Source organism: Macaca mulatta, chromosome 1 (genome assembly GCF_049350105.2).
Source record: "Macaca mulatta isolate MMU2019108-1 chromosome 1, T2T-MMU8v2.0, whole genome shotgun sequence".
NCBI lineage: Eukaryota > Metazoa > Chordata > Mammalia > Primates > Cercopithecidae > Macaca > Macaca mulatta.
In genome coordinates this window covers 151,557,630-151,584,942 of record NC_133406.1, presented here as the reverse complement: position 1 = coordinate 151,584,942, position 27,313 = coordinate 151,557,630, and the positions used below count along the sequence as shown (strand labels likewise).

At 40.0% G+C, this 27,313-nt stretch overlaps 2 protein-coding genes and 1 pseudogene across 17 annotated transcripts in view; 2 read left to right on the top strand and 1 right to left on the bottom strand.

Moving 5' to 3' along the window:
• LOC114671702 (uncharacterized) overlaps positions 1–27,313 on the top strand; it is a 205,654-nt gene that overhangs the window by 22,427 nt on the left and 155,914 nt on the right. For 6 of the 15 annotated variants that reach the window (XR_013400692.1, XR_013400688.1, XR_013400709.1 and 3 more), the window contains exon 3: positions 11,760–11,851. The exons of 1 other annotated variant lie outside the window; for it this stretch is intronic. Coding sequence is in view for 3 of the 14 variants with exons in the window: in XM_077953215.1 (XP_077809341.1) it covers positions 11,760–11,851 (92 nt within the window). In the remaining 11 variants the exon portion in view is untranslated. Of the gene's footprint in view, positions 1–866; positions 3,604–3,648; positions 3,713–10,577; positions 10,934–11,759; positions 11,852–14,130; positions 14,253–23,956; positions 24,213–27,313 lie in introns of those variants that run through there. 8 more of the 15 variants (XR_013400712.1, XR_013400714.1, XR_013400708.1 and 5 more) reach the window with 6 other exon arrangements.
• Positions 5,991–6,899, top strand: LOC106999570 (zinc finger CCHC-type and RNA-binding motif-containing protein 1 pseudogene; annotated as a pseudogene). The gene has a single exon (XR_001446450.3). The product of XR_001446450.3 is annotated as a zinc finger CCHC-type and RNA-binding motif-containing protein 1 pseudogene (transcript).
• On the bottom strand, positions 6,314–22,617 carry GBP3 (guanylate binding protein 3). The gene is made up of 11 exons (XM_001083783.5): positions 22,027–22,617; positions 19,956–20,167; positions 14,860–14,987; positions 14,175–14,284; positions 13,713–13,909; positions 12,816–13,058; positions 11,380–11,660; positions 10,536–10,748; positions 9,035–9,137; positions 8,611–8,804; positions 6,314–7,343 (listed from the first exon to the last, which is right to left on the bottom strand). Exons 2-11 carry the CDS (start codon positions 20,143–20,145, stop codon positions 7,215–7,217), a joined length of 1,788 nt encoding a protein of 595 aa, XP_001083783.3. The 5' UTR covers positions 20,146–20,167; positions 22,027–22,617; the 3' UTR covers positions 6,314–7,214.

The window sequence follows — 27,313 nt, the reverse complement described above, 5'->3', positions numbered from 1 at the left end:
CAGACTGCCAGATGGGAGGATAGCTGTGCCATAGTTGCTGGGAGCCACAGTAGTATTGGCCATGCACGAAACCACTCACCTAGGTCAAGAGTCACTTGAAAAATTGTTAGGTCAGTACTTCTACATCTCGCACTTGCCAGCCCTTGCTGAAGCAGTAGCACAACAGTGTGTTACTTGCCGACAGTACAATGCGAGGCAAGGCCCCAGTGTTCCACCCAGCATACAAGCTTATGGAGCGGCTCCTTTCGAGGATCTTCAGGTGGATTTCACAGAAATGCCAAAATGTGGAGGTAACAAGTATTTGCTGGTTCTTGTGTGTACTTACTCCGGGTGGGTGGCGGCTTATCCAACACGAACTGAAAAGGCCTATGAGGTAACCCGTGTGCTTCTCTGAGATCTTATTCCTAGGTTTGGACTGCCCTTACGAATCAGCTCAGATAACAGGCCGGCATTTGTGACTGAGTTAGTACAGAAGACAGCAAAAGCATTAGGAATCACTTGGAAGCTACATGCCACCTACCGACCTCAAAGTTCAGGAAAGGTGGAGAAAATGAATCGGACTGTCAAAAATAGTTTAGGGAAAATATGTCAGGAAACAGGATTAAAGTGGATAAAGGCCCTTCTTATAGTATTGTTTAAAATTAGATGCACTCCTTCTAAGAAAACAGGATACTCCCCTTATGAAATACTGTATCATAGGCCTCCTTCTATACTACAGGGGCTTCCAGGCACTCCCCGAGAGTTAGGTGAAATTGAATTACAGCAACAGCTACAGGCTTTAGGAAAAATTGCACAAACAATCTCAACTTGGGTAAATGAGAGATGTCCCATCAGCTTATTCTCCCCAGTTCACCCTTTCTCTCCAGGTGATCGTGTGTGGATCAAGGACTGGAATGTAGCCCCTTTGCAGCCACGGTGGAAACGACCTTAGACCATCATCCTGACCACCCCCACGGCTGTAAAGGTAGAAGGAATCCCAACCTGGATCCACCACAGCCATGTGAAACCTGCAGCCGATGAAACCTGGGAGGCAAAACTGAGCCCGGACAACCCCTGCAAAGTGACTCTGAGGAGGACGACAAGCCCTGCTCCAGTCACACCCAGAAGCTGACTGGTCTACGCATGGCCGAAACATGAGGAGAATCATCGTAGGACTCATTTTCCTTATAATTTGGACTCGTATAGTGAAAACTTCCACTGATTTTCCCCGCGTGGAAGACTGCTCTCAGTGTATACATGAGGTTACCAAGGTAGGACAACTAGTTAAAACAATCTTTCTGTTCTATAGTTACTATGAATGCCTAGGAACTTTAAAAGGAATATGTTTATATAATGACACTCAGTACAAGGTATGTATGTTATGACCCCTCTGAGCCTCCCATGTCCACAGTTTTTGAAGTAAGATTAAGGACTGAAGACTGGTGGGGACTCATAAATGATGCAAGTAAAGTATTAGCCAGAACAGAAGAAAAAGGGGTGCCCAAACGATAATCTTGAAATTTGATGCCTGTGCCATTATTAATAGCAATAAGTTAGGAAAGGGATGTGGCTCTTTTAGTTGGGAGAAAGGCTATATGACCGAAAATAGGTACATTTGTCATGAATTAGGACTGTGTGGAAATGAATGTGGATACTAGTCTTGTGTCATTTGGGCCACTTGGATAAAAAATGAAAAGGATCCAGTTCACCTTCAGAAAGGAAAAAATGGCCCTTCCTGTACTAAGGGACAATGTAACCCCTTAGAGCTAGTAATAAACAATCCCCTTGATCCTCGCTGGAAAAAAGGGGAGCGTGTGACCTTAGGAATCGATGGGGCCGGACTATATCTTGGTTTGAGGATAAGTTTACAAATGCTCTCCGGAACCAGTGTTTCAAACTTTCTATGATGAACTAAATGTACCAGTACTAGAAATTCCAGGAAAAACAAGAAATGTGTTTTTGCAATTAGCCAAGCATGTAGCCCAGTCTCTCAATATCACTTCATGTTATATATGTGGAGGAACTGTAATGGGAGATCAATGGCCATGGGAAGCTCGAGAATTAGTACCTACAGACCCAGTTCCTGATGAATTCTAGCTGAAAAGAATCAACCTGATAATTTCTGGGTCCTAAAAGCCTCAATTATTGGACAATATTGCATAGCTAGAGAAGAAAAAGAATTCACTCATCCCGTAGGACGACTTAGTTGTCTGAGACAGAAACTGTATAATGGTACCACAAAAACAGTCACTTGGTGTAGTTCAAATCAAACAGAGAGGAATCCATTTAGCAAATTTCCAAAGTTGCAAACTGTGTGGACCCACCTAGAGTCCCACCGGGACTGGACAGCACCCACTGGATTATACTGGATATGTAGGCATAGAGCTTATGCCAGATTACTTGACTAGTGGGCAGGTAGTTGTGTTATTGGCACTATTAAACCATCTTTCTTCCTACTGCCCATAAAAACAGGTGAACTCCTGGGCTTCCCTGTCTATGCGTCCCGTGAAAAGAGAAGCATAGCTATAGGAAAGTGGAAAGATGGTGAATAGCTCCCTGAGAGAATCATACAATATTATGGCCCTGCTACTTGGGCACAAGACAGCTCATGGGGATACCGGACCCCCATTTATATGATCAACCAAATCATATGGTTAAAAGTTGTCTTACAAGTAATCACTAATAAAACTGGCAAAGCCTTCACTGTTCTGGCCCTGCAAGAAACTCAGATGAGAAATAATACCTATCAAAATAGACTGGCTCTCAGCTACTTGCTAGCAGCTGAAGGAAGGGTCTGTGGGAAATTTAACCTTACTAATTGCTGTCTACAAATAGATGATCAAGGGCAAGTAGTTGAAGACATAGTTAGAGATATGACAAAACTGGCACCTGTGCCCATGCAAGTGTGGCATGGATTTGATCCTGGGGACATGTTTGGAAAATGGTTCCCAGCACTAGGAGGATTTAAAACTCTTTTAATAGGAGTTATAATAATAATAGGAACCTACCTACTGCTCCCTTGTTTGATACCTGCACTTCTTCAAATGATAAAAAGCTTCATCACTACCTTAGTTCACCAAAATGCTTCAGCACAAGTATACTATATGAATCACTATCGATCTGTCTTGCAAGAAGACATGGGTAGTGAAAATGAAAGTGACAACTCCCACTAATAAAATGAGTGAGAGTCTCAAAAGGGGGAAATATGGGAGGAGACCGCCCCTCATATTGTCTTATGCCCAATTTCTGCCTCCAAAGAAAAAAGAGGTAAAAACTAAAAGGCAGAAATGAAATCCACAGGCAGATGGCCCGGTGCCACACCCTGGGCCTGGTAGTTAAAGATCAACCCCTGACCTAATGAGTTATGTTATCAATAGATTACGGACATTGTATAGAAATGCACTGTGAAAATCCCTATCTTGTTTTGTTCCGATCTAATTACTGGTGCATGCAGCCCCCAGTCATGTACCCACTGCTTGCTCAATCGATCATGACCCTCTCACACACACCCCCTTAGAGTTGTGAGCCCTTAAAAGGGACAGGTATTGCTCACTCCGGGAGCTCAACACTTGAGACAGGAATCTTGCCAATGCCCCCAGCCAAATAAAGCCCTTCCTTCTTTAACTCTGTGTCTGAGGAGTTTTGTTTGCAGCTCATCCTGCTACAATACCAGCCCTTGTTCCGGTGGAGGTGGTGGAGGGTGAAATGGACTCCATGAGGATCCTTGGCTTTGGTGATTTAATGCTCTATTTTTGTGCTTGTTGGTCTCCTGCGAGGAGGTGGCACTTTCCAGAAAGCATCAGTGGGAGAGGGAGTGATGGTGGGCAGCGTCCTAGAACTCCCAAGATTAAATGCTCTTTGTCTTCTGCTACCAGGATGGATAGAGAAGGACCATTAGGTTGGGGCGGGGCTAGGAGTGTCTGAGCTCAGACTATCCATGGGTGGGTCTTGCTGTGGCTGCTGTGGAGGGTGGGAGAGAGATTCCCAGGTCACTGGAGTTGTGTACCTAGGAGGATTATGGCTGCCTCTGCTGAGTCATGCAGGTTGTCAGGGGAGTGGAGGAAGCTGGCAGTCACAGGCCTCACCCAGCTCTGATGCAAACTGGAAGGCTGGTCTCACTCCCACTTCCCCCACACCCACCAACAGCCCTGAGTCTGTTTCCAGGCAGAGGGCAAGGGGGCTTGAAAATTTGCCTGAGGCTTTCCACCTCCCAGCTGAGAAAGAAAAGGACTTTTGTTCTTCACCCTCCTGTGAAGTTTGCATGCTGGATTTGTGACTTCCCTGAGTTCTGGCGAGAGGCTCCTCTGGCTGACCTCCTGATAGATCCCCGTAGTGTCAGGCAGGAATGGGCTGCTGGGGACCCAGCAAGCTCCCAGGGCCTTCCAGCTGCTTCCTCTACCCCTGTATTTTGCTTGGCTCTCTAACTTGACTCAGCTTCAGCTAAAGTCAGAAACTTCTCCTGCACACAGACCTTCAGCTTCTCCAGTGGGGGTGTGTGTTCCAGTGTCTCTTTTTCCCACTTCTGCAGTTGGGGCAGTCAGAATATTTGGAGTGTTTCCTGGGTCCTGCAGGAGCAGTCGGCTTCCTTCAGAGGGTCTGTGGGTCCTCTCGGGATTCATCATGTAATATTTTGAAACACTACATAATTATTTAAGATTCTAACATATACAATCTAATCCTTATGATTCTTATAAATGTATGTAAAATAAGGCAGGTATATAATGAAACTTTGACCAATGTTTCTATAAAGCAAAAGTCTGCAAACTATAGCTTGTGTGTGCCACTTGTTTTTGAAAATTAAGGGTTATTGGTACATAGCCCCACCCATTTACTTATGTATTGTCTATGGCTGCATTTGTACTATATGCAGAGTTTAGTAGTTGAGACAGTTGACCTGCAAAACCATAAATAATCACCATCTGGTATGTTACAGAAAAGTTAGCCAACCACTGCTATAAAGACTCAAACCTTATTTTTTGGTGAAAAACTAAAAAAAAAAAAAAAAAAAAAGGAAATAAAAAAACTAGTGAAACTTATTTTATTTCTAGGTTAGTTTATTTCTAGTTCAAAAATAATCTGTAATTGCTGTAAGAAATGTCAACCACTTACCTAGAACTTTTGATAAAGGGGATGAAGTCTACATATACTAAGTAATAACAAGATAATTATTTTATTGTTCAAAAAAAAGTCAAAAAAATTCCATATTCCCTTTGGGGGAAATTGGCAGGATTTCAAGTATGACCTTTAAGAATTAGGAAAAGACTAGCCTATGCTTTAGGATTAAAACAATCAAATAATTAAGTTAGTTCAATTTTCTGACATATTCTCTATCATCAAAGTGCATCATTGCAAGTTATACATCACTAAAATTACACAGTGAATAATTATTATGATGTGATTATTTAATTCAGTGTCAACTGTCTAAAGGTCTAAAGTGTCACATTAAGGTTATAATCTAGATGAACTGAAGAAGAAAGAAAATATTTCTTCATTAGCCCATTTGTTTATGATTCAATTCCTACTCAATGCTAATGATTTCTTCTACCTTCCTATGGAAAATATAAGATTCTAGATTTTTGTATAAGGTGGTTTGCTTTAGCTTGAGATCTGTCAGTGAGAATTATCCCTGGGCAATGTCCAGAAATCACATTATTGCTTATAGACCTTGTAGCCTTGATATAATGGAAAACTGTACACTGTCTTCCCTAGTAAGCTCGGATGGTTGTTTCTGATATTGGGACCCATTGTACACTTAGCCAAACCAGTGCCCAAATATGTCCCAAGATTTTTACCTAAGACTTTCCTCAGTATCCACTGGTCATCTGGAAGAATAAACTTCTGAATGGCAGCAACTCATGACCCCTCCTCTGTTGGTACGGAGGTAAATGCAATCTTTGTTGCACAATTTACAATCTTTTTAAGGAAAAAACATAGTTTTGATAATTGAACTGCATGTTCTTGTAAACTTTTAGTGTTATGATGCAAGATTATTGCCTTCGGGGCCCGGATCTGAAACAACCGGGAAGAGGCACCGTGGCTGCTACCATCTGGTCCCCGCGCCTGACCCCTCCCAGGACTCGTGATGCCAAGGCCGCTGCGAGCGGCTACGAAGAGTCGGGGTTGAGCCCCAGCTGAGCTGAGGGCTCGCACTCTTCTGGTCTCCCAGGCCCAACCCACGTGAAGAAATGAGTGGTGGATTGGCTCCAAGTAAGAGCACAGTGTATGTATCCAACTTGCCCTTTTCCCTGACAAACAATGACTTGTACCGGATATTTTCCAAGTACGGCAAAGTTGTAAAGGTTACCATAATGAAAGATAAAGATACCAGGAAGAGTAAAGGGGTTACATTTATTTTATTTTTGGATAAAGAGTCTGCACAAAACTGTACCAGGGCAATAAACAACAAACAGTTATTTGGCAGAGTGATAAAAGCAAGCATTGCTATTCACAATGGAAGAGCAGCTGAGTTCATCCGAAGGCGAAACTACTTTGATAAATCTAAGTGTTATGAATGTGGGGAAAGTGGACACTTAAGTTACGCCTGTCCGAAAAATATGCTTGGAGAACGTGAGCCTCCAAAGAAGAAAGAAAAAAAATAAAAAAAGAAAGCTCCTGAACCAGAAGAAGAAATTGAGGAAGTAGAAGAAAGTGAAGATGAAGGGGAGGATCCTGCTCTTGACAGCCTCAGTCAGGCCATAGCATTCCAGCAAGCCAAAATTGAAGAACAACAAAAAAAATGGAAACCCAGTTCAGGAGGCCCCTCAACATCAGATGATTCAAGACGCCCGAGGATAAAGAAAAGCACATATTTCAGTGATGAGGAAGAACTTAGTGATTAAAATCTTGCCCTAGCACAGTAATAAAAATCAAGATTTGTTAATAACAATCTTGAAGAGCTAATTTTAATAAAAATAAGAAAAGTTAGTACTATCATGTTTAATACTATTATTGTTATCCCAAGAAAAAAGATATTTTAAAAATTTACTTGAAAAGTTCATTATAAGGGCTTTATTCATGCCTGATTTGTTTACATGAGGACTTCCGAAATTAATCCTTAAAACTGAAACTTCCTGAAGACCGAAAAGTTGAATGATTTATTGTTACTTATGTTAATAAACTTTTCAAGAGAGAAAAAAAAAAAAGATTAATTATTATCAAATATAGTGACACTTGTCCCAAATTCTAAAATTGTTTCAGTTATGCCTTGGGTCAGGGTGACAGAAAAGCTCTGTTGTTTAGATCTTTAGCTTATGGGACATAAATCTCTTGGTTTTTTTTTCCAGGGTCTTCTGTAGCTTTTGTATCTCATTTTGAAGTTGGGTACTTTCACCTTGGCATCTCTCCTTCAGTAGTCGGGCCTGTTCCTAAAAAGGGACAAATGGAGACTAAATAAGTGTAGCATTAAGTAAATCTCTATAAACTATCTAGTTTCCACATGCATTCCTGGGTTTTCTATAGCCAAAAGAGTTCTTGCTTTTTTCCCCCTATTACAAAACCTTTGTGGTCAATCTTAATATATTTGACTTCAAGTCTTCCCTATGCATTATAGACTTTTTTTTTTTTTTTTTTTTTTGAGACGGAGTCTCGCTCTGTCGCCCAGGCTGGAGTGCAGTGGCCGCATCTCAGCTCACTGCAAGCTCTGCCTCCCGGGTCTATGCCATTCTCCTGCCTCAGCCTCCCGAGTAGCTGGGACTACAGGTGCCCGCCACCTCACCCGGCTAGTTTTTTGTATTTTTTAGTAGAGACGGGGTTTCACCGTATTTAGCCAGGCTGGTCTCGATCTCCTGACCTTGTGATCCGCCCGTCTCGGCCTCCCAAAGTGCTGGGATTACAGGCTTGAGCCACCGCGCCCGGCCTGCATTATAGACTTTTTAAAACACCTGCTTACATACATATTATTATATATACACATAATACAGAAATAAGGTACTCTCAAAATCTGATGAGGTATATGAATCTTAGATCAGGAAATTTGGTCTAAGTCTCTACTCCCTGTTGGCAGGGGTAGCAGAAGATAGGCAAGGAAATCCAAGTGCCAGACTTAACATATATAATTTCTGCACATAGCTCCCAACTCAACACAAGCTGTGAGTAGGGCACAGAAAACAGACAGGAGTGGTAGACTGCCCTACAGGTGTGAGGGTTAGGGAGTCCTTCTGCTCATAAAAGTTATCTTAGAGCCAAAGTCATACTAGATGGGATAGAAAAAATATTACTGTGGATTCCATGAAGTGATGAAGATGGGTCAGATATTTACTAGCTGTGTGACACTATAAAAGTTATTTAATATTTTCTGAACCTCTGTTTCCTCTCCTAAGTAATTGGGATGAAGTTCTCACTTCATATGGTATTAAGCAAGAGATATAGATAAGGCATTTTTATGATGCCTAGTATATGAGAGTCATAAGTGGAAGGATATACTAAAAAAGGACTGAATGTGACATGCTGCAAATAAAGTTTTAGTGACCACATGTAGGCAGTGGCCACTTCAAGTCAGATAGACAGAAACAAGAAGGTACAAGTGAGCAAGCAGAATCCTTCCCCTGGGCTTTATGTTCTCTCTGCCATACTAAGTTTGTGATCAGGAAGAACAGACAGAAAAACAAACAACAAGGTGATGCATTTGGATACCTGAAGTTTACTAGTGAGGGTCCTCTCTTGCTCTTCCAGCAACTGGGCCCTCTCCCTCTCTATCTTCTCAGTCAATTGTTTCACATGTTCCTGATAACTCTTCTCTTTCTCTTCCATCATCTGCTGATACTTTATTTGCATTTCCTCCACCATTTTTGCTGAAGCCTGTGCAGATTCAGCTTTTGCATGTTCCACTGTGGAGGAAAAGGAAGAAAAAAAGTTTGTGTGGGGTTATCTTATTACCTCATTCTTTGTTATAAACTTACTTGCCATTGTTGCTGCTGACTGCATATGACCTACTCAGAGATGACCTCAATAAGTAAGACACGTCTTGCTTTGGTTTATGGGAGTTAGGTTTATCCAGTCAAATTATTTAAAATTTGAAAAGCTTTAGGATAAGCTGATCCTTTGACTTGCTCCTCACCTTCAATCTCCTTTTCCTTTTTTGTGAGAATCTTGTCTGTCTGTAGAATTGCATCAGTCACAGACTCCTTGGATTTCAAGTATGTCTGCAGAATCTCTTCAGCCTTAGGACCCAGAGAACACAGAGTGAGAAGTAGGAAATGGCTGTAAGCAGGTGTTCCTGTTCGTCTGTCAACCATCTTTTCTTCTGAGAATTCTTCCTCTTGGTGTGCCTGGTGGTCAAGATTCCCTATCACAGGGCCAGATACATGCTCCAAACTGGCCAATCAGATGACCTTACTTAGCAGAATCTTATTTAGGAGGATGATATAGATACTGGGAAATAAGATTCCCTGTTCTTTTCAAATTGAGGGCTCTAAATTTAATGCTGTGGTTCCATATGGGCTGAGCTGACTGGAGAATGAAGCCCTCCTTGAGAGAGCAAGTCAGAGTGATTCAGATAGAGGGAGGAAGAGAGGGAGAGAATTGTGGGGATGCAGGGAGGACATCAGGCAGAGAGACAGATCATGACATTATTTGAAATCTTGGATCCAGATGTCCTTTAAATCCAGTTTGAAACCTAAAACGATGAATTACCAATTTTTTTTTAAGCAACCATCATTGGGTTTTTGTCTCTTGGAACAGAAAAAAATTCAGCTGTAATGATCATGACAACAACTTGGTGGTTAATCTGATAATTGAATTTATAACTCAATAGTTAATTGACTACACTCTCTAATTAAGTAACTGCCTTTTTTTTTTTGAGACAGAATCTTGCTCTGTTGCCAGGCTGGAGTGCAGTGGCACGATCTCAGCTCACTGCAACCTCCGCCTCCTGGGTTCAAGTGATTCTGCTGCCTCAGCCTCCCAAGTAGCTGGAATTACAAGCACCCGCCACCACGCTCAGCTAATTTTTGTATTTTTAGTAGAGATGGGGTTTCACCATGTTGGGCAGGATGGTCTTGATCTCTTGACCTCATAATCTGCCTGCCTCGGCCTCTCAAAGTGCTGGGATTACAGGCATGAGTCACTGTGCCCGGCCTAATTAACTAATTTTTGAAAGAAAGAGTCTGGCTCTGTTGCCCAGGCTAGAGTGCTATGGTGCAGTCTTGGTTCACTGAACCTCCCGGGCCCAAGCAATTCTCCTGCCTCAACCTTCTGAGTAGCTGGGACTACAGGCATGTGCCACAGTGCCCGGCTAATTTTTATATTCTTACGAGAGACAGGTTTCGCCATGTTGCTCAGGCTGGTCTTAAACTCCTGAGCTCAAGCAATCTGCCTGCCTCTGCCCCCCAAAGTGTTAGGATTACAGGCTTGAGCCACTGCACCCGCTGACTGCACTTCCTTTGATGAGCACCTGGGACATATCTGGTGTAACAGTCTCCCTGCATATGTTATTGAATGAAAGCATGAATGTTATACAGACAAAAAAGCACACCTGTGTGCAACGAGACTTGGTCACCTTAGTGTTTGTAGGAGGCAGGTCAGCAGATTTCCATAATTGACAGATGAATCTTGGTTACCTGTATCCCCTTCCTTGGTTCCTCATGGTACTTTTTCTTCAGGTCTTGTAGCTTCTGAATAAAGAGACGATAGCCCCCTGGTTTCGAATAAATTCCCATCTTCACTTCCTCTTCTAGAGGACTGAAAATGTCCTGAAGTAAAGCTGAGCAACGATCTGATGATGCTTCCTGATTCTGTTTACAAAAGTCATCCCGCTTTTTTACTAGCTGGACCTTTAATGTAAAAGCACGAAGTAAAAAGAATAACAGGGAAAAGGATGTGAGCTTGACCTCAGAATTTTGGGAAAGACTTCTGAAAATAAAAAGTCAATGACTCTGGAGAAACTGACAGACTCCTCAGCAGGAGCACACTCTTCCTCCTGACCCCACTTTCTACTGAAGTCGCTTTCTTTTTGGAGGTGAGATTCAGGGCTGAGATTGACAGCTTTATGTCAACTGTTAGAGGAAAACTCTGCTTTTGCATATTGGACTAATGATTTCATATGGAATAAATGTGGTTGAACAGAACCCTGCTCAAGATAACTAAGAAGAAAATTTTCTTTGCATTTGGCTAGAATATCAAATCAGTCTGAGAAGAGTGGGCATGTAATTTGATTAGAAGCTCTGATTGTCAGTTACATGAATTTAATAAAGGGAAGACCCTTTATTGATAAGCAATGTTTTTAAACTTTGAGTCTGAAGTCATAAAATTGTTTTTTTCTGATTATTATGATTACCAAGAGCTAGTTGTCACCATTTTAAAATCTAGAATAATTATTTCTCTCAAAATAAATAACAATTTCATTTCTTAGTAGTACTTTACCTTCCAAAATCCAAATTCATGTAAACGTGACAGAAAAATTACCGCTAATTTCTTTTGAAACAGATGGTCCACATCCTTGAAAGAGTTCTTCATAAATACTTCAGTGGCCTCCCTCTCACTGACTCTGTGCATGTCTAGCAGCTCCTGGAGGGTTTCCGTGGGCAGCTGCACCTTCTGGCCCATCTGCTGGTCGTAGTGAGCAATGGCTTTTTGCACTGCAACTGAGTTCTCTATCTGGGCCAAGGCCAGGATTGCGTTCTCCATGCAGGGCAGATCCCCACTGCTGATAGCATCAATATAGGTCAGCACCAGGCTTTCTAGACCTACATATGGAGAACAAACGATAATGTTTCTTGTACTAAAGAAAATTATGTATTCTGTGTAATTCTGAACACGTCAATTTCCACCTGTTTTCCTCACAGCATCAAGGTCCTCAGAATCAACTGGAAGCTTGCTGGAAATGCCTATTGTCAGCCTCTGTCCCAGATCTACTGAATTAGACTTTTCTCTTTGGGTAAGATCCCCAGATGATACGTATGCATACTGACATTTGAGAATCCTTGTTCTAAATGACATAGGCCTGTGTTAGTTGAATGTTTGCATCCATTTCAGCCCCAAGCACCATCAGAAAAGGAACCCATAGCTATTTCATTTATGACTGTATCCTCAGCCTATTCACAGTAGCATTTGATCAATACTTATGGAACAAATGATACTCTCCTAGTCAAAAGGAGTCCTCCATTTGGTTTATTTTAGCACAGCATTGTCAAAGTAAACTTTCTGTAATGATGGAAGTGTTCTGTATGTGCTGTTCAGTAAGCTAGCCACTAAGAACATGTAAATATAAGCCCCTGAAATATAGTCATGTGAATTGACATTAATTTTTCCTTATATTAATTGATTTACATTTACATTTAGATAGTCCCACTTGTCTAATGGCTACTGTACAGTACAGGCCCAGTTTACTGTGGCAATTTTCAGTAATAAAACTTTTTTCCTTTGCTTTTCCTATCCCATCCCACCAAGAAAGTTGACCAACAAAATCTATTAGAAATGTTGGTGTCATCTAGAGTTTAACACAAATGTAGCAGTAGATTGGGATTTTTCAATGCTAAAACTAGGTGGAGTTATTCCATGCTCCTTTCATATTTTTTTTTCCTCTGTCACCCATGCTGGAGTGCAGTGGCGTGATCTCATCTCACTGCAACCTCTGCCTCCCAGGTTCAAGCAATTCTCCTGCCTCAGCCTCCCAAGTAGCTGGGATTACAGGCATGTGCCACCATGCCTGTCTAATTTCTTTTGTATGTTTAGTAGAAACATGGTTTTGCCATGTGGGCTAGGTTGGTCTCAAACTCCTGGCCTCAAGTGATCTGCCCTCCTCGGCCTCCCATAGTGCTGATATTACATAGGTGTGAGCCATCATGCCTGGCCATCCTTTAGTTTTAACAATGAGCAGAAGTACTAGGAAGGGGACTTACGAGGCCCGTTGACCTTGATGCCTCCTGAAAGAGTTTTAGTTTTGGAATTGCTAAAGATGTAGGAACAAAAGTCTGCTACTTGTTGCACAAATTCGGGGTCCAGCTCTTCATCATGTAGTTTCTCGAGCTGGGCAAGCTTCTTGCAGTGAATGGGGTGATCAAAGACAAAGCATTTCTTCTTTGGGAAGAACTTCCGGATACAGAGTCGGGGCAGATTAAAATTTTTATCTTTTTCACTGGTACCTAGAAAAACATAATAAAGAAATTTGCCTAATATAAGTGTTTCTATAAAGGGTCAAATAGTAAGTATTTTAGGCTCTGCAGGCTAGGTGGTCTCTTTTCCAAGTACTCAACTCTGTTATTGGAGCATGACAACAGCTTTAGACAATATGTAAATGAATGGGCAGAGCATTCTTCCCAAAAAACCTCATTTAGAAAGACAGCTGGCAGGCAGAATTGGCCATCATTTGTGTTAGGCTGCAGTTTGCCAACATTTGGACTAGTACACTGTTCATGTTTAATCTATGTTCTTTAAATAAATATCCATTGTCTTCATAATTTATGGGTAAATACAGAATCACAAACCCTACATAAGGTGATAAAATTTACCTAAATTATACAATAGGGGAAAATGAAAGAAAAAGAAACTTATTTTAGAACACGGGAGAATATAATTTAAAATCTAATCTATTAATTTAGATATTCAGCAAGCATTCATTCCTTTTTTCCTTTTTTCAAAAAACCTTTTCGATTGCTAATAGCAAGCATTAATTCTTAAGAATAGCAAGCTAGAGATATAGAAAACTATAAATGTGAGAAAACTATCAATAGTAAACTAAAAAATGATAATTTCCAGTGTTTTGTCATCCTCATTTATCAATGGTACGTCCCTGTTACCTTGTGTTAGCTTCAGGGAATACTCCAGGTACTCATCTGCTGTGAGGGGTTGTCCATCTGCTTCTAAGTCCAGGGAGAAATCTCTCAGTGTCCACACAAAGTCTGGGAAGAAGCTCACAAAGTCAGCTGAATCCTCATTCTCATTCTCATCAGGTGAGGATTTTGATCGGATTCGATGTGTCAGCTCTGTCACATAGCTGAGTAGCTAACTAAGGAAATGTGACAAAATGAACAGGGACCTCATCCCATATTAGTTCAACACATTCCCAAACTTTCCATTTTCCTTTGCTCCTAACCTAAGTGTCATTTCTAAAGTGGACACATGGGATCGCTCCTCGTACTTGCATTATTTTTTGTTTTCTCCTCTTGAGCTTGATTCATGAGGATTCACAGTCAGGCAGCTGGTTTATGAATACAGGTGTCCCCTCTGACCTTGGTGCTGTTCTGGGTCACAAAGGATACTGCAGTTGGTCCATGGCCTGCTGGTTGATGGTTCCCATGCTATTGTACACGAAGGTGCTGCTCAGGAGGATGGCCAGGGCGAAGATCCAGGAGTCATTCTGGTTGTCACCCTGGAAGTCAAGACACACTGGAGTCAGGAGCAAGTTTCATCGTCACAGCTCTTTCCAGAGTAACAGTAGTATAAGTATATCATAAGTTAGAGTTTTCTTTTAAGACTAATGACCCAGGAAAAGAACCCAAATTCAAACAAAATAATTGTTACTCAGCTGATTCTCACTAGGTCCTCTTATGATCATTGGCAGATAATTGCAAAATAAACATTCAAGGTTGGTGGGCATTCTAAGGCCTGAAGTATAATTTAAATTTGCTCAGGCTACTGAATTATAAGTTCTCTGCAGGATAGGACTCAAGACATTGGATTTATTTGTGCTCTCTTCATGCATCTGTGTTAACTCACATAGCTTACAACCTACAGTTAGTAGAATACTGTGTGTTGACCAACATGCTCTTCTAGGATTCTGTCTTATGAACTTTTTTTTTGCTAAGTTTGGCCTTATGACATGTACACGGAAATGAAAAGACAAATTATAGTTAAATGCAAATACTTCTTTAAGAAAAAACTAAATGGTGCTTAAAATATTCAGAGAGGAGAGGCTTATTCCAAAATTGAATCTTTGACCCTTACCTTCTTTACATCTCCCAGGCCCTCAGTGTCAAGCAGGACTAGGGTGTGTTCTGGCTTCTTGGGGTGAGGCACACACCACATCCAGATTCCTTTGGTGTGAGATTCCACTGTGGAGCCCAGAGAGAAGCCTGTAAAGAAGAGATGGAATAAGAAGGGCTGGAGGTTTAATAGCAGGTACTTCTGGAAATTGAGGCAAATGTAGCGTCATAATTAATGTTAAGAGAGATAACCAAAACCACAATCCGTACTTACCTTACTTATAATCAGAAAAATAGAAAAATTTGAATATCCAGTATATAAATGGATTCAGGACCTTTCGTGATAAAAACAATCAACAAGTTAGAAATAGAAAAAAACTGAGGCAGGAAAATCACTTGAACCCAGGAGGTGGAGGTTGCAGTGAGCCGAGATAGCACCACTGCACTCCAGCGTGGGCAACAGAGCAAGACTCTGTCTTAAAAAAAAAAAAAAAAAAAAAAAAAAAAGAAGAAGAAGGGTAGGGAAATAGAAAAAAATTACCTCAACAATATAAAAATATAAAGGACATATATGAAAAATTCATAGCCCACTTCATACTCAATGGTGAAGACTGAAAATTTTCCTCTAATATGGGAACAAGGAAAGGATGCCCACTTTTGCCACTTCTTTTCCACAAAGTACTAAAGGTCCTATCCAGCATAATTAGGTGAGAAAAGGAAACAGAAAGCATCTAAATTGGAAAGGAAGATGTAAAATAATCTGTATTCATTGATGATATGATCTCTGTAGAAAATGTTAAATATTACACAGAACTGTTAGAACTAATAAAAAGAATTCAGCAAAGTTGCAGCATACAAAATTAACATGTAGAAATCAGCTGCATTTCTATACAGTAGCAATGAACAATCCAAAAAGGAAATTCTGAAAGCAATCCCATTAAACATACCACCAAAAGGGCAAACTACTTAAGAATAAAATTGACCGGGCACAGTGGCTCACGCTTGTAATCCCAGTACTTTGGGAGGCCGAGGTGGGTGGATCACAAGGTCAGGAGATCGAAACCATCTGGCCAACGTGGTGAAACCCTATCTCTACTAAAAATACAAAAAAAAATTAGCTGGGTGTGGTGGTGGGCGCCTGTAATCCCACCTACTCGGGTGCCTGAGGCATGAGAATTGCCTGAACCCAGGAGGCAGAGGTTGCAGTGAGCTGAGATTGCTCCACTGCACTCCAGCCTGGCGACAGAGTGAGACTCTGTCACAAAACAAACAAACAAACAAACAAACCCAAAAAAGTTAACCATAGAGGGCAATGACTTGTATAATGAAACTTACAAAACTCTTTTTTTTTTTTTTGATACAGAGTGTCACTGTGTCATCCAGGCTGGACTGTGATCACTGCTCACTGTAGCCTTGACCTCCAAGGCTCAAGCAATCTTGCCACCTCAGCCTCCCGAGTAGCTGAGACTACAGGCATGTGCCACTAGGCCTGTCTAATTTTTGTATATTTTGTAGAGATGGGGTTTCATCGTGTTGTCCAGGTTGGTCTCAAATTCTTGAGCTCAAGTGATCTGCTGGTCTCAGCCTCCCAAAGTGCTGGGATTACAGGTGTGAACCACTGCACTTGGCCAAACATTCTTAAAAGAAATTAAGCAAGAGATAAATAATTAGAAAGACATCCTGTAAAAGTGACATACAGATTAAATGCAATCCCTATCAAAATTCCAATGACTTTTTTAATAAATAAAAATATAAAAAATATCCACACTAACTTTCATATGAGATTTCAAAAGTTCTCCAAATTGTCAAAATAATCTCAAAAAGAAAGAAGAAAGTCAGAGGCTCACAGTTTCTGAGTTCTGAAACTTACTATAAAACCAGGATAATCAGCACAGTTTGGTATTGGCTTAAACACTATTATCAACCAATGGAGTAGAGAACCTAGAAATGAACTCTCATATCTATAGTCAAATAATTTTCAACATGGGTGCTAAGATCATTCAATGCAGAAAGAGGAGTCTCTACAACAAATGACATTGGGAAAACTGGGTATTCACATGCTCACATGCCAAAAAAAAAACAAAAAACAAAAAAAAAAGTTGGACTGTTAGCTTACACAATCCAAAAAGTAACTCAAAATGGATCAAAGAACTAACCATTAGAGCTAAAACTGTAAAACTCATGGGAGAAAACAAATGGGAAAAAACAGACAGTGAAAGGAAAAAACACATAACTTTGACTTCATCAAAATTAAAAACTCCTGTGTATCAAATGACACTATCAACAGCATAAAAAAGGCAACACATGGAATGGAAGAAAACATTTGCTAAACATGTATCTGATAAGGAATTGATATCTAGCAAATATAAAGAATTCCTACAATGCAACACAAACAGATTAAAAAGTAAACAAAGAACTTGAATTGACATTTCTCTAAAGAACAGCCAATAAGCACCTGAAAAGATGTTCAACATTACTAGTTGTTAGGGAAATGCAAATTAAAACCATAGTGAGATACTACTTCACATCCATTAGTATGGTGACTATCAAAAAAATTGAAAAGGGCCAGGCGCAGTGGCTCAAGCCTGAAATCCCAGCACTTTGGGAGACCGAGGCAGGTGGATTACCTGAGGTCAGGAGTTTGAGACTGGCCTGGCAAACATGGAGAAACCCCATTTCTACTAAAAATACAAAACTGAACCATGCATGGCAGCAGGCACCTGTAATCTCTGCTACTTGGGAGACTGAGGCAGGAGAATCGCTTGAACCCAGGAGGTGGAGGTTGCTGTGAGCTGGGATCTTGCCACTGTACTCCAGCCTGGGTGACAGAGTGAGACTGTGTCTCAAAAAAAAAAAAAAAAAAAAAATTAAAATAACTGTAGGGAGACCCCCTGAAACTATTGCTACCGAATAAAAGATGAAATGCTCCTGATCATTGTAAATACAAAATTGCATGCAGGATTGTGTAAAGACAATGCCAGGTTGGACTGCCAGAATGAGCCAACAGCACGTGATGTGCTTCCCTCTGCAGAGAGCCTATGAATGGACGTGCAGTCAGGGAGGTTTCACATCACCAAGATTCCTATCCCAGAAAAGCAGATGTTCATAGCTCTGGGAATGGAATGTGACCCTTGTGGAGAACCTATAAATGGATGCATGAGGGGTGCCTGTCCATATGGATAAGATGGGGCTATAAACGCCCTCATCTTGCCACGGCTCTTCTGGGCCTGTTTAGGGTTAAGGCATACTCCCTTCTGAGAATTTCTGGTCTAATGAGTTGTCTAGCTTCACATCTTGTTTCTATGGATTGTTTGTATCCAGCTTTTGCTGCAACTGTTACTGCTGATTATTATCTTGCTAATCATAGGTTATGGAAAGACTGTGTTTTGTTTTAAGGCTCTGTTAGAAATTACTGATGTGCGCACTATATTGTAAATTCTTATCTCTGTATATTGTACTTCTGCATACAGATGTTATGTTAAAGAAAAAAATCACATCCCCATGTGACCATCTCACCTCATAATCAAATGGCCCTAAATCCCTCACTAACCTACCCCCGCCCTCACTAAACTTAATGATAAATGCTGGCGTATCCAGTGCATTGGCGGCATCCCAGGACCAGAAGGTGGTAACCCCCCTGGACCCAGCTTTCACTATCTTGTGTGTGTTTATTATTTCTCAACCTGCCGATCCACCTGGGAACAAAGAGAGAGCCCCATTGCATTGCAGGCTGTTGACCAGATCCCACAATAAATAACAAATGTTGGTGAATTTGAAGAGAAATTAGAACCCTTGTGCATTTCGGTTGGGAATGCTAAATGGTGCAGTCACTGTGGAAAATGATATGGCAATTCCTTAAAAAATTTAACGTGGAATGACTATATGAGCCAGCAATTCCGCTTCTGGGTGTATACCTAAAAGGAGTGAAAGCAGGGACTTGAACAGATATTTAGACACCCATGATCCTATCAGCATTATTTATAATAGCCAAAAGGTGGAAGCAACCCAAGTGTCAACTGACAGGCGAACAGATAAATTAGTATACACATACAGTTACTTAGCCTTGAAAACGAAGAATTTTTTCTCTCTTTCTTTATTTTTGAGACAGAATTTTACTCTATGCCCAGGCTGGAGTGCAAAGGCACAATCTTGGCTCACCACAACCTCTGTCTCCCAGATTCAAGCGATTCTCCTGCCCCAGCCTCCCAAGTAGCTGGGATTATAGGCATGTGCCACCATGCCCAGCTAATTTTGTATTTTTAGTAGAGATAGGGTTTCTTCACATTGGTCAGGCTGGTCTTGAACTCCCAACTTCAGGTGATCTGCCTGCATTGGCCTCCCAAAGTGCTGGGATTACAGGCGTAAGTGCCTGGCCAAAAAGGAAGAATTTTGACACATGCTACCACACTGAACCTTGAAGACATTATGTAAATTAGAATAAGCCAGTCCCCAAAGGACAAATATTGAATGAATTCCACTTATATAACATTCCTAGAGTAGTCAAATTAATAGAGATGGAATGTAGAATTGTGGTAGGAGATGGGGGTTTTTGGGCCTTTTGTTTAATTGGCACAGAGTTTCTCTTGGGGAAGATTAAAAAGTTCTTTGCATGGGCAACATGGTGAAACCCTGTCTCTACAAAAAATACAAAAATTAGCCGGGTGTGGTGGCATGCACCTGTAGTCCTACCTACTCAGGAGGCTGAGGTGAGAGGATTGCTTGAGCCCAGGAAGTCAAGACTGTGGTGAGCTGAGATCTTGCCACTGTACTGCAGCCTGGGAGACAGAGCAAGACCTTGTCTCAAGAAAAAGAAAAAAAAAAAAAAAAAAAAAAAGACTAGCCAAGTGCAGTAGTAGTGAGAAGGGTGAGGGGAAAGAGTAGAACAAGGAGTTCAACTGTAACTCATGGTGAACAATCAATTGAGATAACTCACTACCTTCAGAACAGCCACGAGCTGACTCTTAACCCCTAGAAGAGTGAAGATAAGGAGCCCAACTGTGAATGGAAAGTTAGCCTATCATTCCCAGCGCCAGCTTCCTCTCCTCACATCCTCATAATGGATGCTGACTGTGTGGTGGGACAGAAGGGACTTTGCAGAGCTTTGCTCATGCCACTCACCGATATTCTTCCCAGCCAGCTTATTCATCAGGTAGGATTTGCCTGTGCGGTAGAGGCCCACAATTGCCACCACCACCACAGGCTGTGTAATGGCAGACAGGATCTTCAGAGCTTCTGGATTCGCCACCAGTTCCCCATTAGTGTTCTCAATGAGGCACATTGGGCCTGTCATGTGGATCTCTGGAGCCATGTCCAGGGCGTTGTTCTCTTCTCTGCAAGGGAGGAGTTGGAATGAATTAGAATTTCCAGTCTTTTGCATTTAGAGGATAGAGTCACAAAATTCCGCAAGATGGCCAAAAGTTTTGTGTGTGTCAGTGAGAGAGATGAGGGAAAATCTGTATCATTTTTAAAAATTATGGAAATATTATCATCAGATTAAATATTGGTATGACAGCAACTTATCAACAGTCAACTACTCTTGCGACCTTATTGTGGAAAACCTTCCCTTGGATTCTTATTAAAAAATTTACACTAAACAATAAATAGAAGATAAAATAGGACATAGAGAATTTTTTTTACATCTTGGCTATATGTAAGAAATTCAATATTGATTTGTTTATTCATGAATTCTTATGGTGAATAAAGAACCCCATGAGTAAATTTTTCATTGGTTGATGTATGCCCTTAAGACAATTTCCAGAGATTTTTAAATATGTTCCTTCCTCCATTTTCAACTGGTTATGCTTACTTCCCTGCAATGAAGATCCATAAAGCTTCTCACAGTGCCGTTCTGGAAGTGGAACCAATGTAACATACTTTTGCAAATTTTATAGAACTACATAACCATGTGAAACACATGCCTAGGGACCTTTCCAAGGGCTTTGAAGGGGCACATGCAAGAGAGGGGCCCTGAAACTTAAGCTTTATTAGTGTCACAATAAGGTAGCCTCTAGTGTGGGTATAAATGCAAAACTGCCAATACTGAATGTTCCTAAGAAACACACACATACACACACACACACACACAACAACAACAACAACAAAACAAACAAAAAAAATCCATGAAATAAGGATTGAAAGACCAGGAGGTACATAAAGAGAGCTACATAGGAAGTTGTTAAAAGAAAATATATTTCCAGCAATGCAGCTTTAGGTTTTCTGTTTTGTTCTGTTTTTCCATTTTGTAGAGTAGGAGAAAGAGAAATGGGAAGAGGAGAAACAGAAGTGGGGAGGAGGAGGACAAAGGGCTGGAAAGATGAGAGAGAGAGAGAAAGAGAACGCCAGGAAGGGAGCTGTCAGACAAGGTGATGAATGAGGCTATTGTTTTGCCAAGGAATTCAGGGAAGGCCTTTCCAGAAGGTGGGATCTGAGTTGTCTGAGTGCATGGGAGAGGTTACAGTAAGCAAAGATACTGGCTTTAGTAGTGATGCATTACAGGAAATTCTCCTGTAAATTCTCCAGAGGAAATTCTGCATAGGAAAACTAGGCCACCGCCCAGTCTCTCTCTCTCTTTCTCTCTTAAAAAAAAAAAAAAAAAAAAAAAAAAAAAAGAAAAGGGAGGAAAGGAGAGGAAACTCTTTAGCCTGGATTATTTCTAGAGAAGCAATCTGAAACAAATGCTGTTTTCATGAATCTTCCTCCTCTTTGGTGCTGGGTTTCAGTTTTTCCTTTGTCTATAACCCTGTCAGTGGGCTGCTTACTCTGCATTACCTTTGCTGTTCTTTCCTTCTGGTGAAAAGAACCCATTTGTAGCTCTTTCCATTTCTTAGCTGCATAGGAGCAGGATTCAGCAAGCTCCATCACTGACAACGGAGATGTAATTATGTCCCTAGTCAACACAGACAATGTCAACAAAGAGAAAGACTATCCTAGTGCATTTCAAACTCTCAGTTTAGTTCCTGTCTGCCGTAGTGGCACTTAGAACCATGCTGCTTCTGATAACACCAGGATTTCATCTGACCTGTGTCCCACGTCAGGCTCAGCTGCAGCCTAATTTGGTCCTGGTCATTTTTAAGAAAACGAACTGACTTTTATAAATTCCTTCCCATCCTTGCCACAACGTTATAGGCTCCACGTCCGTCCCTGAGCTGAGGCACTTCAGAGCTGGAGAAGAAGCAATAGGAGTTCTTACCTGTGCTTTTCTCTTCAGTCAAGATAAAGTTGTTTCTGTCACTTCTCTTTTCTTTCACTGGATCGCTGGACTTTTATTTTACCCCTCCAGTGTTACGTAGCTTTCTGGATTTTCCTCAGTGATCAAATAGTTAGAAGTTAAGCAACAATTGTAATGGCTTCAGAGCCTAGTGAAACTGAAAGTACTTCTTTCAAGGCACTGACTCAATAACCATAAATGCAATTTCTGGATTCTGCTAGTAGGAGGGTTTAAAGTGAAGTTTCAAGGTTTTTTGTTGGAAGAGATCTTAGAGACCATTTATTGTTTTAAGAACATGTCCATTAGGTATTGAAAAAAATGAAATGTATCTCAAGATTAGAGATCTGTTTGAGAGTTGTAGAATGAGGAGGCATCACATTAATTTTTAGATATAATTTCCTATAACAAGAGACAATTCACAATGGAGCTGCCTATTCTTTTAGAGGTGCAATAAGTGAGGAAAGGGCATGTTTTACACTCTCATGAACACCTAGTCCCTGGCACTTAATGCCGAGCACACAGTCAGGAGGGGGCTCCATGCATTGTACTCATGTTCCAGGCTCAGTGCTGACTGGTTTACATGAATTACGCTACTTAAATCTCCTAACAAGTATTTCCCTATGATTTTTAGAAACCAAGGCATAGAAAGACTTTATCAGTTGTCTAAGTTCATAGCACTATAACTAATCTGAACCCAGGGAGTCTTGATCGCAAACCCTCTTCTTGAACCACCTTACTATGCTGCCTTTGTTTGGTGAGTGAATAATTGTAAAAATATTTAATTTATAGATGACTTTCCTCTTTTTATTTAGTATACTGTAATTTGATTTTTCATAAATTGTTTTCTAAGAGTTTCATATGTTATGTGTCTCTTTCATTCATGACTACTTACATGCAGAATAGGTGGTATAAACTCTATTTTACAGTAAAAACAAGAAATTGCAAAAAACCCTTGTGAGCATTTATTTGTTAGTTACATACACATTAAAAAGTATACATTAGGTATATATGAAATGAGATATATTGTTCTCTCTTGATCATATTTTATGAAATAATTTTATTCAAACTCTTCCTATTCTTCCTGAACTCTTTAGCTTCGTCATTATTAAAACTACTTTAAAGTATTTTTTTTTTTTTTTTTTTTTTTGAGATGGAGTCTCACTCTGTCCCCCAGGCTGGAGGCTGGAGTGCAGTGTTGCAATCTTGGCTCAGTGCAGCCTCCGCCTCCAGTGATTCTCCTGCCTCAGCCTCCCACGCAGCTGGGATTACAGGCACATGCCACCATGCCTGGTTGGTTTCTGTGTTTCTTCGTAGAAATGGGTTTTACCATGTTGGCCAGGCTGGTCTCACACTCCTGACCTCAAGTGATCCACCCACCTCAGCTTCCCAAAGTGCTAGGATTACAGGCATGAGCCACCATGCCCCGCCAAAGTCTTTTAACTTATTTTTTTCAGAGTATATCATTGTTACTTTTGTCATAATCATTTGAACCATTTGAAATCCTGCAAATTGTCCTAAAAACATATATCAAACAACAAAACATCTATTCAAGAAGACCCCTACAACTATGGTAACAATAGCAAGGGTCCATGGTACTTGTTCTACAGCCTGCTTCTTCCCCACCTTCAATGCAGATTGTCAAACGTTCCACTACAGGTGGATATGACCAAGAAGCCTGTGTTCCCTCTTCTTTCATCTTCCCGTCAGGGATAAAATATCCCATTAGGAGGGGCAGTCTATGAGCATTTCTCATTCCCTCCAACACCAAGTTGTAGAAACTAAATTCCTGGTGAGCGTGACCAGATGTCAAGGGCTTTCAACCTCCCCCACCCCAGTCATAGAGTAAAAGGTTTAACCCAGGCTTCTCAGCCTGAGAACACCTCCTGATCCCTTCACTGTGGTTCACTTGTAGGGTGGAGCTTCCATGCTTGGAGAGACAAGCAAAGAAGACCAGAGGCTCCCATCCCTGTCCAGTACAAGGGGCCATGGCTCAGAGGTTTTGCCCAGGAAAAGAGGTCATTCATAAAATCAAAGGGCTTGGAAGCTATTCCCCAAAATACCGACTTTGGTTGAAACAACATGTGGAAAAATTCAAGCATAGATACTTGAGAAAGGTTATTGCTAGTTGATCTACTCTATGAGCAATACTAAAAGAAGATTTTCAAGCAGAAAGCAAGTTACCTTTTCAAATGGTAATACAAATCCACCTGGACAAATAGTAAGGGAATTATGTAATTACAAAAGATAGTATAAATGTATATTTTTTCCTTTCTCCTTATAACTTATTTTTAAAAAATAAGTACTTTATTGTATAAAAGAGTATGTATATAAGTATATTTCAAGGCCTATAACATATAGAAATGTATTATACTTAACAAGAGTGACACAAAGAGAAAAGGTGGGAGCAAAGGTATATTGGAATAAAGAAACAATAGCAGATGTTAATTTGAACCTCTAGAAATAAGGAGAACTTGTAAGTAAGAAAATAAAAATGTAAAACTCTATAAATTTATGCCTTTTCCTTCTGCTTCCTTAAAAGACATAAAATACTGTGATTTAATAATCATAACAGTGTATTATTGAATTTGTAACATATATAGATTTAATATATGTAATAATAATAGTACCAACAGAGGGAAGAGCCAATAGTTACAGAGTTATTAGTATAATAATTCAGGATCTCACAGGAATTAATTTAGCATAAATTTCAAGCATCCTTTGGTAAGTTATGTATATCATAATGCCTAGAACAATTACTAAAAAATAATAGGTCTCAAATCAATAACCTAGTCTTTTACCTTCAGACACTGGTTAAAAAAAAACAAAAAACTAAATCTGAAGCAAGCAGAAAGAAGAAAATGAAAAGTTTTGGAAATTAACAGAGTAGAAACCAATGAAATAGAGAATAGAATAAAAAAGTAGAGAAAGTCGATAAAACCAGAAGCTGTTTTTAGAAAAGATCAACAAAATCGACAAAGTTTTTAGTTAGACTGGCCAAAATGAAACAAAACAAAATGAAACAATCCAGAAAAACAACAGAATACTTAAAAAACTAAAACTGAGAATGAAACAGGAGGCATCACTACTGACCTTACAGAAATAAAGAAGATTATAAGGTAATACTATGAACAACAGTATGTCCACAAATTAAATTATGCAAAATAGGCAAATTCCTAGAAAGACACAAACTACCAAAGCTATCTCAAGAAGAAATAGTTCATCTGAGTAAAAGTAACAAGTAAAGAGATTGAATTACGTATTCGTCCATTTTTGTGCTGCTATGGTAAAATACCTGAGACTGGGTAATTTGTAAAGAAAAGAGGTTTAATTGACTCAGAGTTCCACATGGCTGGGGAGGCCTCAGGAAACTTACAATCATGGCATAAGGCCGGAGAGAGAATGAGAACAGAGCAAATGGGGAAGTCCCTTATGAAACCATTAGATCTTACGAGAACTCACTCACTATCATGAGAACAGTGTGGAAGAAACCACCCTGTGATTCAATTATCTCCACCTGGTCCTGCCCTTGACACATGGGGATTATTACAATTTAAGGTGAGATTTGGTTGGGGACACAGAGCTAAACCATATCAATTATTAATCATAAAACTACCACAAGAAAATTACAGCCCCAAATGACTTCACTGGCTACTTCTACTAAACAGCTAAAGAAGAATTTATACAAGTTTCTTACAAACTTGACCAAAAATAGAAGAGTACAATTTCCCATTCAGTTTGAGGCAATATTACAATGCTATGAAACCAAAAGACATCACAATTAAAGTGTAGATCATTATGTTTTATGAAAAAGGATGCAAAAATCCTCAATAAAATACTAGCAAACCAAATCCCAGAAATATATACCAAGACTTACATGAAGTGGGATTTATCCCATGAAAGCGAGTATGGTTTAACATGTGAAAATGAGTTAATATAAAACACCATGTCAACAGAATGAAAGACAAAAACCATATAATCATCTCAATATACCCAGGAAAAGCATTTGATAAAATTTGATACCCCTTCCTGATAAACACAGTCAACACTCTGAGGACAAAAGGGAGCATTCTCAGCTTTATAATGTCTTACGAAGTTTTATTTTGATATAATTTTAGACTTGAGAAAAGCAGCAAAATAGTACAAAGTTTCTGTACAATCTTTTCCTCAGTTCCCCAAATGTTATTATTTTAAATTTATTTTCTTTCTTTCTGAACTATTCAAGAGTTAGTGACAGATATAATGGCTCTTTATACCTAAAAAATTCATTGTGTGTTTCTTAAAAAAGAGAAATTATTTTACAGAGCCACAGTATATTTGTGTAAAGTCCTTCTTAGGCCATACACTTTTTTTTCTAGTTTATTATTTAAATTTTTTTAATATTTCAACTCTTATTTTAAGTTCAGGGGTACATGTGCAGGATGTGCAGGTTTGTTACACAGGTAAATGGGTGCCATGGTCGTTTCCTGCACAGATCATCCCATCACATAGGTACTGAGCCCAGCATACCTTAGCTACTCTTCCTAATGCTGTCCCTTCCCAAAACCCCCCCAACAGGTCCCAGTGTGTATATTCCCCACCATGTGTCCATGTGTTCTCATTATTCGGCTCCCACTTATAAGTGAGAACATATGGTGTTTGGCTTTTTGTTTCTGCGTTAGTTTGCTGAGGATAATGGCTTCCAACTTCCATCTCCATCCATGCCCCTGCAAAGGACATGATCTCGTTCCTTTTCATGGCTGCATAGTTAACAGCTAGAATTCTGTGTCTCCTTCTGGGAGGGAAAACAATATGTAACAGACTCTTTAGACCTGTTCTTGCAAGTGTAACATGGATATGTGCCTTTAAGAAGCAAATATTAATAGTTAATATCTGATTTTCTCCGCCTATCTACTGGGAAATGATTCCTTTGGTGTCATTCTTGAAGTTTTTAAGGTGAGGGATTGCAGCACTCTGTGTTGGGACTACTTATTTGTGCATTTGTCGCTGAGATAGTAAACATTATTCATGAATTTTAAAATGTTCAAACTATTAAGAGATCTTAGTTAGTATATCTCAGAACCAAAAGTGTGCATGTGGTATTTAGTTAGTAAATAATGTTTACAAGGACAAATTTATTTACAAGGCATGATAATCCAACTGAATGAATATAGAAGAACTCTCAAAATATGTTAAAGACTCCACAGAGCATATGAAGGCTTGAGTTTTTTTAATTCAATGTAAATCAAATAAAAGCACTTATCAAAGTCTTGAAGAATATTTGTTATCATTT